Source organism: Aquarana catesbeiana, linkage group LG02 (assembly GCF_042186555.1).
Source record: "Aquarana catesbeiana isolate 2022-GZ linkage group LG02, ASM4218655v1, whole genome shotgun sequence".
NCBI lineage: Eukaryota > Metazoa > Chordata > Amphibia > Anura > Ranidae > Aquarana > Aquarana catesbeiana.
Window position 1 is genome coordinate 106,837,899 of NC_133325.1, and position 16,969 is coordinate 106,854,867.

At 39.3% G+C, this 16,969-nt stretch overlaps 1 protein-coding gene across 1 annotated transcript in view; it reads right to left on the minus strand.

Moving 5' to 3' along the window:
• Positions 1-686: 686 nt before the first annotated feature.
• Positions 687-16,969, minus strand: part of KL (klotho) — an 87,848-nt gene continuing 71,565 nt past the window's right edge. The window contains exons 3-5 of the mRNA XM_073613340.1: positions 11,044-11,312; positions 5,931-7,047; positions 687-2,943 (exon numbers count right to left, since the gene is read on the minus strand). Of these exons, the coding sequence (XP_073469441.1) occupies positions 2,606-2,943; positions 5,931-7,047; positions 11,044-11,312 (1,724 nt within the window). The 3' untranslated portion in view covers positions 687-2,605. The remainder of the gene's footprint in view (positions 2,944-5,930; positions 7,048-11,043; positions 11,313-16,969) is intronic.

A 16,969-nucleotide genomic window follows, 5' to 3' on the forward strand; every position in this document is an offset into this window, starting at 1 on the left:
AGTAGTAAAATGCTCAAATATCTTGTCACCTTCCTCAGATAATTGTCCATGTTGGTCAGCCCCATTGTGGATATATATATATATATATACCTACTGTTTCTTAATGATTAGTATCCAGGAGAAATGGATACTGATTATTATGACCCACCCCCATATGACTTGGTTGTGTTGAAATGTTGTATTGTTCTAATCTGAATATTTTTGGTATTATAGGTTGTGCTATCTATGGGAGGATTGGATGTCCGGATTTGTTGCATGTTTTTTTATCTTGTGTTGATTATTCCTGGGAATTACTAAGTAAGTGCTAGACTGTCTGACAGTTTCTTTCTAATGCTGGCCATGTGCTTATTGGCAGGTTAACTGTTTAACCATCTTTGCTCTTCTTATGTAGGGTAATTAAATAAAAAATTTCGATAGCTGCCTTATATCTTGCGCCATGCAGCACATCGCCATCTTTAATCGAGTCCTAGGGAGTGCATGTAAGTGGACTCGATAGGTACAGTATGTTAATATAACTGATGATGCCTGTTATCTACATGTTATTGATTGTTTTGCTTCTTTTTCTTAGATAGGCCAATGCTCTTTGCTGCCAAGAAAATTAGGTCCCTAAGAAACAGTGTTTGTGAAATGGGTCGTCCTTTAGCACTATATAGTAATTCGATATTGCTGTAGCTCCGAGAGTATGGCCTGTATTATCCAACTTAGCACTCATTTTATGCATGCACTGGATATACTGGAAATGGTGCGAGTACAAAGAAGGGTAACAAAGCTAATAAAGGGACTGGAGGATATTAGTTATGAGGAAAGGTTGCGAGCACTGAACTTATTCTCTCTGGAGAAGAGACGCTTGAGAGGGGATATGATTTCAGTTTATAAATACCGTCCTGGTGACCCCACAATAGGGATACAACGTTTTCACGGAAGGGAGTTTAACAAGACTCGTGGCCACTCATTAAAATTAGAAGAAAAGAGGTTTAACCTTAAACTACGTAGAGGGTTCTTTACTGTAAGAGCGGCAAGGATGTGGAATTATCTTCCACAGGCGGTGGTTTCAGCGGGGGGGCATCGATAGTTTCAAGAAATTAGATAAGCACCTGAACGACCTGAACGACCACAACATACAGGGATATACAATGTAATACTGACATATAATCACACACATAGGTTGGACTTGATGGACTTGTGTCTTTTTTCGACCTCACCTACTATGTAACTATGTTTTTATGGATGTCTTTTAAACCATTTTTGTAATAAAAATAATTTTTACTCAATTTAGTTTTACCGTTCTTTTCTGGTACCAGTAAAGTCCACAAGGTTCTAACGCTATTCTTTGACTATACTAATTACAGATGAGGTACCCATATATAGCCTGTTAAGCTTTATATTCAGTTCTACTTTAAATGTGTACTGCATAGCATACAATCATTCTCCCAATAGTATACCTTTGATATTTTTAGTAGGGCTCTTAGTAATTTAAATCCTCAATATGTGTCATCTTTAGTTTAGCTCATAATCATTAATACCAGTAATTCTATTGTTTACTAAGGCCTGACATGTCACATAATACATAATCAGGTCTGCTGAATTACAGCCATTGCCTAAGATGACTTTTTTGATTTATTTGTTGTCAACATATCTTAATCAGATCAACTCTGACATAAAACAGCACAGAAGCGCTACACGGACATTTTGTATTTCTCTATAACTGAAATCTCAGTATAAAAAGATTTGTAACTCTTCCTTTCCCCTTCATTACTTCTCAAATTTAGAAGAGTAAATATAACAGGCACAGCAATCATCACTGAAGGCACATTATGATCATCATTTTTGGGGCAGTTTTCATTTCCCCATAGACATGCTAATGTGACACAGCCCTGCTAAAACTGCAGATGGGATGGGCGACTAATGTCTGTGGGTATCTGAAAAAGAGCATATATTTCCAACCACCAAAACCATTACCGACTGCTGTTTATATGAATACTTTGCATATAAACATGGCAAATGGTTTCAAGCATGATGGAATTCAAGAGTTTCTATAATATACAGATGCTCATTTATATTGGTAATGAAATGATTATAAACAGTATTGCAAGAGATGCAAAGTCATTCTGCCCAAAATCAGCCGGCAACCAGAAACAGTATTTAACTTACACATACTATACAATAAATAATACTAGATTCTTTATATTGAGTACCTGAGTGTGGGTTTGATATCAATTATTCTAATTGTGACTCTGAGAAAATATCTAAGAAACATCTAAAAGGCATATCAGAAAATAGATCTCTACAAAGCAAACTCTGCACCAAGGATTGGTCCCAATCTGTGCGTACAATTTTTCACAGTTATATACAGTGAAATTTAGCACTGCATTATCCACAGGTATTATCATTTCCAGCTGTAGTGGTAGGAATGCCTCTATATTACTGTTCCTCCTAACCGTTTTGGCAACCATAAAGTACACACCCACGAGGATGCATTCATAAAGAGAAGAGCCAAAGACAGTTGGCTCCATTGGTGATAAAGACGACAAGAAATCCCCATGACGTTGCCTTCCACAAAGTCCTCATTCATCTTTCACGTTTCTAATCTGAGGCATTTCCTTGTTTATTTATATCGTTTTTTCGCCTTTTTTGAATAATAAGTGATCATGAAGACTGTGATTATGAAGATGAAACATATAAAAGCCACAAAAGCTAGCAAGTATTTTCTGGTCTGAAAAAAATGACAGTCTGCACATTCAAAAATCTCTTCTATACAGGGGACAGGGGTGGCTTCGACACCTGGAAAGCCATTATTGTCTATGATTTTTCTGTATAAGATCTTGGAATCTTTAGCCTCGTACTTATTTGCTACATATTTGAACAAGCCAAACTGAGGGTCCATCTTGTCGGTGAAAGCATAAGCAAAGTAGCCATGGAGATTCACTCCATCTATTAGAGTTGCTGAAAGAGAAAAAAAAAAAGATATATCCATGTATTAGAATTGGTTCATCTGCACTGAATATAAGTAGTACAATATACATAAAATGTTGATTCCATAACAATGTAGGACGACAGCATTCATGGGTCATAACTTTCATAGATGTCCGCATATCTTTATAGAAACAGATTCATGTACTAGTAATGAGACGTTACAATAGTATAGGATATGATGGGGTGGGTAAAAGGTCACAAATCCACAAATATACAGCAACATGCATAGCTCCCAGCTGTCCTTGATTTGGAGGGACTGTCCCTAATTTGGAACAATGCCCCTCTGTCCCTCTTTCCTCCTCATTTGTCCCTCATTTTGGTCTGATCTATATAGTTGTATATAAAATGCACTTTTTATCTTTCAAAAAGTGTTTCCCAGTGCTAAACCTTTCATCCAATTTCTAAATTGCTGCATTTGTAAATTTCAAAACCCAATATAAATTAATAGTAGTGGTAAAAAAAGCCCTTGTGGGTTTAACTAATCTTTTTTTTAGGTTAATTCTCCTTTAAGAGGGCATGGTAGGGGGGCGTGTCCTATGCCTACATGCTTTTGCTAGTAGGTGTCCCTCATTCCCATCTCAAAAAGTTGGGAGGTATGCAACATGCAGCAATACCTTGTTAAAACAAAGGGTTTTAACATTCATCCTCAAACACTTTTTATATCTTCTAATAACCAGTGTTCTGGTGGCAGAATTACCACAAAGGCATAACAGGAAGATCTCTGTGGTGCCAATGTTCAAAACAGCAATATGGCCTTACTGCAAATCTACTGGTGCTTTTAAAAGAACAAATGGCACACTTATAAAGCATAGCAAATTGCTTTGCCAATTTGCCCTCCAGTTTACTTGCTTCAATTAATAAAAGAAGAAAAAAATTCGGGAGGGGGAGAGCCCGGTCACATGATCTGTCAAAGTCATGTGGCCAGCCTCTCCTCCAATCAATAAGTTCTCTTTGCCACGACATGCAGAGAGTACCACATGGAGCAATGTAAGTTTCACATTGCGTTGTGCATTTTATGGATAAGTAGCATAGTTGCCAAGTGTTGTGAAATTTCTGACACGGTGTTTGTGTCCTGAGTGATCCGGGACATTGAGCAGTAGATGCATATATACATATATATCCTTAAAGCTGAACTTCAGTCATTTTTTCAACTATGGATAGTAAAACATTTTTTTTCTGCCAGTAAATACCTTATACAGCCCACTTCCTGTTTCTTGTCTGGTAAAAAGCCTAGGTCAGACATGTCCAAAGTCCAGCCCACGGGCCAATTGCAGCCCTTGTTCCATTTCAATAAGGCCCCACTAGTAATTTGCATATATATATCTTTTCTGGACCCCAATGAATCCCCGAGCGCATGCTCAGGACCAAGGATGAGCTTGAGCGTGTTCACAACTCCATGTGCCTAATCACAGGCACTGAGACATTTCCCGGTCTGCAGCTGCAGAGATTGGGAAATGTCTCAGTGCTTGTGATTGGCGCTGCGCACTGTCAGCTTCCTGGCGGGCTCGGGCACGTGGAGTTGTGAACCCACCCGAGCTCATCCTTAGTCCTGAGCAGTGCTCAGGGATTCGTTGGGGCCACAAAAGATATATATATAACACGCCTAAGCTCATCCTTAGATGACCACACACAGCCACAAAGGCAAGAGAATTCTTGTTGGGCAGTGTATTAGTGCTCGGACGAACACTTAGACCAAATTTTAATGGTTTGAAAAATGTCAGGCAAAACGGTCGGCCCTCATGCATGTTCACTTCATCAAATCTGGCCCTCTTTGAAAAAAGTTTGGACACCCCTGGCCTAGGCTTATGACATCATGCACAGCTCTCTCTCTCTCTCACTCTCCTGAGAGTTTGCCAGGAAGGGCGGGGGGATGAGTCATAAGAGAGCCAATGAGAGGGCTGCAGAGCTGAAGGTGTGCCTCTTTGTGTCTGTGTAAATCCAGGAAGTGAACAAGTAGCAGCTTCAGCTGCCCACAGTTAAAATGGATGCAGCCAGACTTAGTGGAGGGAGATTTCTACAGCATATTTGGCAAGTACAGTATCACAGTATATATAAAATAATATGCAAAGTGGTTGGAGGGAAGCTTCAGAATGGAAAATATGTTTTTATTACAAATTATGTGAGCAGATTGCAGTACCTCTTTACGTGCCATAAATAATCCAGAGAGGCACTACAGCAAACAGTCCTCACTGAATAGAAGTCCCAAGGCACAAGGGGAGCAGAGAAGTAAACACCAGGAGCTGCACTGGTTTCTTCATCTGCAGTTAAATTATGAGTCTGGCAATATATTAATAAAAAAAAAATGATATGGAACTCGACAGGTGCAAATTCTCTGTACATTGACGTGGATTGATAGTCCGTTCCAAAAAAAAAATGGGCTGCCTAACACAATGTATCTCAATGCTAATAAATGCATGCATAAATGTGACTGCGTTGTTTCATGAATTTGTATGTATCAGACATATGAAGGTTGTCTTGAATATTCCCTATTCCACACAGACTTATTCTGTACACTGCACTGTACATTCCTCTTTCCTGTGCACTGTGCTTTACATTTCACATTCACAGTCGCCTCACTCTCTATGATATGTTGTACGTTCTCATTTTGGTGCTATTTACCCCCAATCTAAAATCCCCAAGCCCCCCCTCCCCCTCATTTTCCTGCTGCTGAATCTCAATTATGCATATTTTACTCACACTGATACCAATAATGGGGTTTATTTTATCTCACTGACAACAACAATGATACTAATATTAAGCTGGGTACACACATCTGTATGTCAGTCTGTCTGACTGACTCTGTCCAAAATCAGCGTCCAACCGAGTCCCGATCAGAGCTCTCCGCCAATGAGGGAGAGCCATTGGCAAGTAATGCAAACTTTACTTGGAAACCATTTACATTTACTTTTACTTTGCACACAGCAAAACAATACAGAACATTCTGATTTTGGTTTTACCTTTTAAGGCCTCATTAATATAGTGCTGCATGTAGTAGACCCGTAACTTATCTTCTAGGTGACCATCGTCAATCCCATTTGCTAGGATATATATTGGAACATCTCCATATTTGGATTTTACCCAGTTTAAGGTTTTCCTCAATCCCCATGGAACCACAGCATTTTTGTGTGCTGACTGCAGGAAGGTTATATCCATAATAAATTGCACTTCCAGACCATGGTCATATCTCGCTAGGTCCTCCACCTCCCAATGCACAAGCTCCGTTGTATAATGAGTCAAAGCAAAGAAGTCATACGTCCCTCGGATCATATGTTTCTCTTCTTTTGTAAAAGTGGGCAGGTGAAAATCGAAGACATTATGATTGTTCTTCCGGCTGTACCATTCACGCATGACTTTGGGGTAATCCCCACTGAGAAATATTGGCTCTGCTAGTCGACCAATGTCAAATTCTAAAATCCTCTCGCTGGTGTTGTTGTCATTCTTAGAAAATGGAGATGCTGGTTCTACCCAGTCTGCGTGAAGAGCGATTGAAATTATCCCTTTCTGCGATTTTCTGAATTCTCGGTCATATAAATGCCACACCAATGCATGGGCCTTCAGCAGGTTGTGCCCAGCCCTTGAGGTGAGATTTCTCACGGGGGGCTCATGCATGGTTATCCACATGTTTACAAATTTTCCAAGTTCTTTAAAACAGAGTCTGGCATACTCTAGGAATGCCTGGACAGTGGTTAAATTCTCCCACGCTCCCATTTTATATAGCGTAAAAGGAATTCCTTGGTGTTCAGCCATAGACTGCCATAAAGCAACTACTGGTGTAATATTGACCCGGACAAGTTCACTGAGGAAACAACGGTAGTAGTGTAGAACGGTGTGGTTAACTTGAGAAACATTCTCTTTAGAAACTACTGAGGTCCATTCCAGGGCAAAATAGAAGTGGGAGATGTGTGTTGAGCGTAGCATGGTTATCTGAAGCCTAATAGATGCATAATCAGCACAATGGATTCTTCTTTTAGGAAGTTTGAGGCCTTCCACTTTTGTGAGACCATTTCCCTTTGTCCTATACATGTCCCATATGTAGACACTTGGGTCATTAAACTGGGATGGCATTGTGTCAATCTAGCAATAGAGAGAAATAAAAAGCATTGTTAAAATTTAGTGAATCCTCGTTATAAAATCCTGCCTACAGTTGCTTTAGATTAGAGGTTTACATACACTGAAACATGTAATATATCTTTCACTGTCTGATGCCTCATTGCTAGTGTTGGAAGGTGAGTGTCTGCATTGTGTTCAAATGACTGAAAAGGTTGGAAAGCATTGTCAGAATTCATCTTTTTTTTTCCTGCTACACTAGGCTGTACTCATGGGTAGTAAGAGTGAGATTGAACAGCGAATGAACGTAATAGATCTGCATATGATGTCACAAACAAAACATTCATTAAACAAATTGACAAATTAAAAAAGGTTAGCTTCTATTTAACTATTTATTAATCTTTCAGCTTACCCTAATGAGCACTAAGTAACTCCTTCCTCTCCTTCTCCCCGAAGCTATTATTTTAATGATGATTTTTTTGTTTATTTTTTATATTCCCATTATTATTATTATTAATAACATTAACTTTTTTTTTATATTACCTTCTGACTAGTTTATTGTTTATTGTATACTTGTACTTTAGGTTTTATTTTGGTTGTACGGGTCACTTTTTGGGGCCTAGCTGTATGGGACCATTGATTATACTTGTTATTATTCTGTTATTATATGGCTTTGTGGCTGCATTCAATAAAAGTCTCTATTTAAAATATAAATAAATATTTTTTATATATAAGCCTTTTGTGTTTTTATTGCTTTGTTTGTTACTTTTTTTAGTGTTTCATCAAAAAAGCACAAAAAAAAATTTATTTTATTTGTAAATAAATTTGCAATGCTTTATACCAGGATCATATTTTAGTCTCATTTTACATAGAACAAATTATAAAATAAAATGTTCACTTCGTATCTACCATAAGACAATTTTTTTAACACTGATGAAAGTTGAAAAATTTTAAGTTTGTTTGTTTTTTTATTTTGTTACAATTTTTGTCTATGAATGAAACAGGCCCATAGCAGAAATTAAAAAACTGCCCTGGTCCATAGGTTAATGGCTGACAAAGCTTTTCTAGAACACAATGGGGGTTATTTACTAAAGGCAAATCCACTTTGCAGTACAAGTGCACTGCAAGTGCACTTGAAAGTGCACTGAAAATTACCTTGGAGGTAAAGTTGCTGTAGATCCGAGGGGGACGTGCAAGGAAAATAAAAAACAGCATTTTAGCTTGCACATGATTGGATGATAAAGCTTCCACTCATTTCAGATCTACCCCTTAGATTTAGAGCGACTGCACTTCCAAGTGCACTTGGATTTGCCTTTCGTAAATAACCCCCAATGAATTCATTTAAGAGACAGCACATCAGTAGTTGGATGGTTTTCTGTCAATGAAGCTTTGGACTGAACTGTGCGGTAAGATACACAAAAGAAGCCTAAAGCCCCACTTGCTGTCTCAAAAAATAATAGGAAATATTTTATATAACCATAATAAAAAAACACAGTTTATTTTTTTCGGCCCCAACTATATTAACCGCTTCCCGACCAGCCGCTGCAGTTTTACTGCGGCAGAATGGCAAGGGTGGGCGAAGCGCACGCGTGCCGCTGCTCGCCCCGGGAGCCGATGTGAGTGCCCGGCGGGCGCAATGACCACTGGGCTCCCATGAACGCTCGTGACAGAGCGAGAACCAGGATGTGTGTGTGTAAACACACACATCCCGGGTTCTTTGAGGGGAGAAGAGACAGATCGTCTGTTCATACAAAGTATGAACAGTGATTTGTCATCTCCCCTAGTCAGTCCCATCCCCCCTTCAGTTAGAACACATATGAAGGAACACAATTAACCCCTTGATCGCCCCCTAGTGTTAACCCCTTCCCTGCCAGTGACATTTTTACAGTAATCAGTGCATTTTTATAGCACTGATCGCTGTATAAATGTCAATGGCCCCAAAAATGTGTCAAAAGTGTCCGATGTGTCCGCCATAATGTCACAGTTCAGATAAAAATCGCAGATTGCCACCATTACTAGTAAAAAAAAAAAAAAATAATAAAAGTGCTATAAATCTATCCCCTATATTGTAGACGCTATGACTTTTGCACAAACCAATTAATATATGCTTATTGCGATTTTTTTTACCAAAAATATATAGAAGAATACATTTTGGCCTAAACTGAGAAAAAATTAGCTTTTTTAAAAAAAAAAAAAAAAAAAATAGGGATACTTATTATAGCAAAAAGTACAAAATATTGTGTTTTTTTTCAAAATTGTCACTCTTTTTTTGTTTATAGAGCAAAAACTAAAAACCGCAGAGATGATCAAATACCACCAAAAGAAGGCTCTATTTGTGGGAAAAAAAGGACGTCAATTTTGTTTGGGTGCAGCGTCGCACGACCGCGCAATTGTCAGTTAAAGCAAAGCAGTGCCGAATCGCAAAAAAATGGCCTGGTCATTCAGCAGCCAAATCTTCCGGGGCTGAAGTGGTTAAATAAAGAAATAAGCCATCCATGCCTATTTTGCGGATTTGCTGCATCACTCTTCTGCCATGTTATTTTACCGTGAAATGTATCTTGCTAATAAAAAAAAAAATTAAAAAGAAAAAAAAAGAAATTAGGCCTAAAACCCCTATACATTCCACAGGATTTCCCTTTGTTCGTGTGAGTACTCTGTGCATGTACCTTAAAATCTTCTCAAACCATTGAATTGACTTAGAAGCAGAATCTGTATCTCTGTGCATACCTGGGGGGTTATTTACGACAGGCAAATCCACTTTGCACTACAAGTGCAAACTACAAGTGCAAAGTGCCCTTGAAATTGCACTGAAAGTGCACTTGGAAGTGCAGTTGCTGTAGATCTGAGGGGAAGATCTGAAATGAGGGGAAGCTCTGCTGATTTTATCATCCAATCATGTGCAAACTAAAATGCTGTTTTTCATTTTCCTTGCATGTCCCCCTCAGATCTACAGCAACTGCACTTCCAAGTGCACTTTCAGTGCAATTTCAAGGGCACTTTGCACTTGTAGTTTGCACTTGTGCTGCAAAGTGGATTTGCCTTTAGTAAATAGCCCCCACAATGTTACAATTTCTAATCAGTACCATTTTTGAAGATGTAAACCCGCTACACCACCATTTTTTAACATCTTTTGTCTTGATAATCTAATTAAAATATGAATACCTTACTATTACTATTTTATTTCGTAACTAATATGAAAACACTTATATATTAACTGGTATAGCAATATTGTTTTTTTATTGTTAAAGGTCCTTTTATTTGCAGGGCAGCTGCTGGTTGGGACATAAATAATCATTGATTAGTTTACATGTACTGATAACATTTCCATGGTTTATTCGTCTCCCATAACACAAAATACAACCTACAGTATGTAGCTAAACATTCCAGAGGAAAGAGTGGCATTTTTGAACTGCGTGAGCACTTTGATCAAATAGAAAATAGTTCCAATTATTATTATAGAGAGAACCAGTCTAAAAGGTCAGGCATTTGACAAGGTAGCAAGACGCCAGGTGACCTCCAACCCCAGATTTTCTGAAGAGTCATCAACAAACGAATGAAAATAGAACTAAAGTCAAATTTGTCATTTTGGATAAAGTAAGGGAGGGCTATGACCCCTGTCAGGCTCTTTGTCATCCATGTCCCATCAGTGAGATTACCCTGCACTTCCTATTCAATAGCCAAAACTAGAATGAGAGGAAATCCCTCCAAAGTGAGGGAATCTCTGGTTGTCACCAGGGTCACCAGAGCTAGTGTCCCCAATTCTCCTCAATTACTGTTCTGGCGACAGACAAAAATGTGGGATTTTCTTTCACTTTTGATGATAATTTTAAAAAGGACAATTAGAGAGGGTGAATCTCCCTAGCGGGACAGCAATAAAAACCAGACAGGTGTTCTAATCCATTTCCACTCCATCTAAATCTAAAAAAAAGTGTTGATTTAGTTATAATTTAGACTAAGCAAAATAAAAGACAAATACAAATTGATAACAAATAATTTGGTTTAATGTAAAAAGAAATGACTTACATTTATTCTGCATGCAGTAATTCCCCATGCAAAATTGCAGGGAAAGGTTCCTTGGATTGGCTGATATTCTGGTTGTGGAGGAAATCCATTTTTCCTAATCAGCTGCTTATAAAACCAGGCAGAGGATTTCGGTAGCAGCTTTTTGTTATGACTTCTAAAGTCCACATAAAACAATCCACGTCGAGTCGTGTACCCTCTGTGCCAATCAAATCCATCCATCAGAGCCCAGGCTGTGTAACCAATGACATTCACTCCATCTGTCCTGATGGCTGAAAAATAATAGAGAAAGGAAGAAAATACCATCTTAATTTCAACAATAGAGCTTTCTCTTAATAATGATAAATAATGACATTTTATTTTTTAAGACGCACATTTAGTGTAAAAAAAAATGTAATAATGCACCTATAACATAAATTGAATTACAGGTTTTTTTATGTGAAAAAAAAATTCTGATTTTTTAAAATATTTTTAGAGGAAATAGCTTTGGTCAGGATTCCCCGCTCTCCATTCTAGACAATGCTTCCCCTGAAGAGGTCCACCAAGAGGAGACTGCCTCTATTTACATCGGTACGCAAGTACTGAGCGCTTCTGGTCAACAGAGTGCATTAGAAGGTTGGAGGCGTGAGACTGGAAACCCCATTCCAAGCTCACAATTGGATACCACTTTTGTCTCTACAAGTGGAGAGCTTTATTAAACACCTGCATATAATCCAACCCCATTTCAGATCTTAGCAATTTGTAACCAGAGCAGGGTGCCAACTTGATGGAATTGCACCAATAGCTTCAACTCTTTGAACTATGGGGTTCATTTACTAAAGGCAAATAGACGGTGCTCTTTGCAAAGTGCAGTTGCAGTCTGCAAGTGCAATTGCCCCAGAGCTTAGTAAATGAGGTAAAGCTTTACTTTGCAAAGAATATATATCCAATCACATACAAGGAAAATAAAAAAAAAATGCATTTTTGCTTGCACATGATTGGACGATGTAAGTCAGCAAAGCTCCAGATCATTTACTAAGCTCTGGAGCAACTGCTCTTGCAGAGTGCAAATGCACATTGAAAAATGCACAGTCTTTTTTGCGTTAAATAAATCAACCCCATTGTGTTATATTCATTATAGCACACAGTGGGGTTGATTTACTAAAACTGGAGAGTGCAAACTCTGGTGCAGCTGTGCATAGAAACCAATCAGCTTTCAGGTTTTTTTGTCAAAGTTTCACTAAACAAGCTGAATTTAGAAGCTGATTGGCTACCATGCACAGCTGCACCAGAGTTTGCACACTACAATTTTAGTAAATCAACCCCTGTGCACTTTGCATGTACAGTTGCAACCTGCGAGGGCATTTACTTCAGAGCTTATTAACCCTTTCATGACTAAGCCTATTTTTGAAATTTGGTGTTTACAAGTTAGTATTTTTTGCTAGAAAATTACTTAGAGTTCCCCAAACATTATATATCTTTTTTTAGCAGAGAATCTAGAGAATAAAATGGCAATTGTTGCAATATTTTTTATCACACGGTATTTGTGCAGCAGTGTTTTAAACGCAAATTTTTGGAAAAGAGACACTTTCATGAATTTAAAAAAATCCAAACAGTAAAGTTACCCCATTTTTTTTGTATAATGTGAAAGATGATGTTACGCCGAGTAAATAGATACCAAACATGTCACCCTTTATAATTGCATGCACTCGTGGAATGGCAACAAACTACGGTACCTATGAATTTCCATAGGCGACGCTTTAAAAATTTTTTACGGTTACCAGGTTTGAGCTACAGAGGAGGTCTAGGGCTAGAATTATTGCTCTCGCTCTGACGATTGCGGCGATACCTCACATGTGTGGTTTGAACACCGTTTACATATGCGGGCGTGACTTCCGTATGCGTTTTCTTCGCTGCGCGAGCTCGCGGGGACAGGGGCACTTTAAAAAAATTTTTTTTTTTTTTTTATTTATTTTATTTATTTTTTTACTTTATAAATTGTGTTTAAAAATTTTTATTTTTTTTTTTTACTTTTATTGCTGTCACAAGGAATGTAAACATCCCTTGTGACAGTAATAGGTGGTGACAGGTACTCTTTATGAAGGGATCGGGGTCTAAAAGACCGGCGATTCTGAATACTGTGTACTTTTTTAAATTCGGCGCCATTGGCAGCCGAGTAAACGGGAAGTGACGTCATGACGTCGCTTCCGCGTTTACAACAAGAAGGCTGGAACAAAGCCGCTCACAGCTTCGTTCCAGCCCGCCCCCAGACGCCGAAGGTACCCGATTGGACACTGGGCCTCCCGATCGCACGGGAGGCCCGGTAACAGCGGCGGGAGGCGGCGGGAGGGGGGGATGTCCCCTCCCGCTCCTCCGGTATAACAACCGAGCGGCTTTTAGCCACATCGGTTGTTATACACGGGTAGCCGATCGCCCGCTGTAAACAACGGTACCGGGATGATGCCTGCAGCTGCGGGCATCATCCCGGTATAACCCCCGGAAAGCTGAGTACGCATATCTGCGTACGGTCGGCGGGAAGGGGTTAAATGAGGTGAGACCTCACTTTGCAAAGAATAACTAATCGCATGCAAGGAAACAGCATTTTTGGATGTTGGAAGTCAGAAGAGCTTCCCCCCATTTACTAAGCTCTGGATCAAATGGCCTTGCAAAGTGCACAGTCTATTGGCCTTTGGTAAATCAACCCCAATATATTCAGACAAATATTTCTCTTTAACTCGGTTCTATAAAAGTTACCTGCCAGTAGGGTTGCCACCTTTTCTTCAAGCCAAACCCGAACACTTTGGCGGCCTGTGACACCTTTGGGTGCCCCAAGGAGAATAGTAATGCGGCGCGCATAGCAAAATGTGGGTGTGGCCTAATTGAACTTGCTGACATCATCACCCTGCCCCCCCCCCCCCAGTAATGCGGAACCTGCCCCTGGACAGCCGCCCACAGCTCCTGGATGGCAACAGATTTGTGTGCGACTAGCTTGGTTACTTGGGGAGTCACCGCCCTGTCTGAATAATGTGTCCGGGTTTTAGTTGACCTGAAACCCGGACACATGATTCAAAACCCGGAATGTCCGGTGGAAACCCTACCTGCCAGACATGGAAGCTTGTCAAAGTGTATTTAAACATACATTTTTTTGTTTTGTTTTGGATAGCAATGGAAAGGGTTAAACCCCCTATCAGGTTATTTTTTTGTCATCTGTGTCCCACTGGAGATGTTTCCTTTCACCTCCTGTCTTGGAGACATAACAAGACATCTCCCTTATGTGAGGGAGATTCTCATCTTAGAAAGCTGTTACCAGGACATTTGCCCTATTGGATGGTTCACCCTCATTCTGGTGACAAGATATTTTGGATTTCCCAGCACTTTCGGTCTTTGTGTTTATGATTACTAGGGCAAATAAAAGGATGAATCTCCCAAGCAGGGACACAGATGAAAAAAAAACAAGTATTCTAACATCCCTGATGTCTAAGTTCTGCATTTACATACACTTTCAAGCCTCACTCCAGGCTTCTTATGACTTTGAATAGTTTGTTGGGACCAAGCTGTTTCAAACAAATAAGTTGCTTCACTAAGAGATGTGCCTGCTCAGAGCATTATATAAACTGTATCTAGTATCAGCTACATACATATGGTGTTCTGGCAGCAGGAGGGAGACTTCCTGTCTCGTTTCCAGCACAAAATCGAGTCAGGCTGAGTGCTGCTCAGCCATTGACAGACAGCTTTGTATTTCACCAAGGAATACAGGGTTTTCTCTGATTGGCTGAGGTAAAGAGACAGGCAGGTGGAGTAGCAATCTCCACCTTAGCCAATCAGAGGAAGCCTTGTATTCATTGGTGAAATACAAGGCTTCTGGTGAATGGCTGACTCGCCTTGTTTGGGAATGGGATGACACAGCACTGTATACTGTATGTAGCTAATGCTACATACAGTTTATACAATGCTCTCAGTGGGTGCAGCTGTTAGTGGAAGCTTACAGCAAGGGACATGACTGCCTTTATAAACAATGGGTAAACATGTTCCTATTATTTTATTATGTTCTTGTAGTGTTTATGGGTTTGTGTTTAGATTTTTATGAATAGACGCAGAAAAAGCACATCCAGCCATACCAATAAAGAGTTGCCAACATCCCTTATGCAATTAATAAGAAAAGGAAATACCCCCCATAGTAACAGGGACTTTAACGGCAACGAAATACAAAAATACAATATATTTTATTAAACAAAATGTACATATATACAAAATATGAATCTTCAAACCAATAAAATTTGATAACGATGATGAATTCCCATGGAGGTGCAGACAGCCCGACGCATTTCAGGACACAAGGTCCTTTCCTCAGGGGCAATAGTCGGGAAGGAATTACACCAAAAGGATCATCATGGAAGTTCACTGCTGGACAGAAGGCGGCAAATGTATCGCAGGCGTACACCACTAATGTCACAAGGACATCGTTGAACCGGGTGGGTCACCAAACATCCACACAAGTCCCACAATAAAGCAACAAAGGATAACGCACAGATGGATCTAACCCTCAGTAATCCTAGCGGCTCTCCACAATGTGGGATCTTAATAGAATCCACAGTGGGGATAATGCAGAAAAAAAAACGCCACAGCCAGGGGAAGCCAGGGGCATACATACAGATGTAACTCTAAGGCTTATAGTTTTACAATAAGAAATGGATCTTAGGTGTATTTAAGTATCAAAAGTATGGTGAACCGGGAGTCCCTCCGTTAAGATCCTCCGGCGTCAGCTGCATGCAACCGTCATTCGTAACATTCATTGTATTTCGTTTGCGTTAAAGTCCCAGTTACTATGGGGGGTATTTCCTTTTCTTATTAAGGTTTTTCTGAATGGTCATTGTTGGTCTAAGGCCAAATATGTTTATAACAATTTTTAACACTTTATACATTTTTTTTTACTTTTATCTAAAAATATAATTATATTTATTTATTTTGTGTGATTATTTATATATTGTTTTTTTGTTTCATCTTTTGTGATGAGTTTTTGTATTATTGTATTTATATATCTTTTCATATTCATGCAAATTTTTTATAGATGTATTACCGGTATTTGGAGTGCAGTGAGTGTTTTTTCACCACAAGATGGCGTGTGGTTCCTCTCTGCTCTATGAGTCGTGATGACAATATCCATTAAGTGCATTGATTTGTTTATGTACCTGATTAGGAATTTTAAATTTTTTTGTTATTTTCCCTAATGAGATTTTTCTAATGAAGTTTGTAAAGGGTATTGAACTTTTAGAGTATCTTTATTGTTGGTAATGACTGCTAAGTCATCCAGCATTATTGGTTCCTCCGACTTCCGGAATGCAAGTATACTTCTGCAGCTCAAGTACATAAGGTGCGTTTGTCATCGCATAGCCATGCCCCTGATGACATCTCATGATGACATAACGCGTAGGGTGGAGCTTTGGCATGCGATGGCATCACCTACTGAAGCGGAGCTGAGCGCAGCCATTTTCCTGCTTGGAAACTTCTACATTCTTACTATCACACTGTTTTTAACTTGAGTCCATGTGAGTGCCAATCTTTTACCTTCAATAAACATCTTGTATGTAAACTTACTACACCATGAGAAGGCTTTACTTCTTCTCTTGAGATATATCTCTTTGGGAGACTACGTGTGACTGTTTCTGCTTGGAAGAGATTTAGCCAAGTCTGCCAATTAATGGATTGGACTGTTTGTGAGCCATACTTGGGGCCTTTGCGTGTTTTGACCTCCTGTAATAGGGGTAAATTTTATCTGGTAAGAGGCTGTGTGTGCTACTGCAGGAGGTGGCAGTTCTCTCTCTGGGTCACACTTTGATCTTATCGATCACTGAATGTGGATAAGGAATGAACTTTATACTCACCTTGGTGTAATTTTACTTAGTAGAGCTACACTTTTTCGTTATTTTTTCAAATTTGAATGACAGTTGTA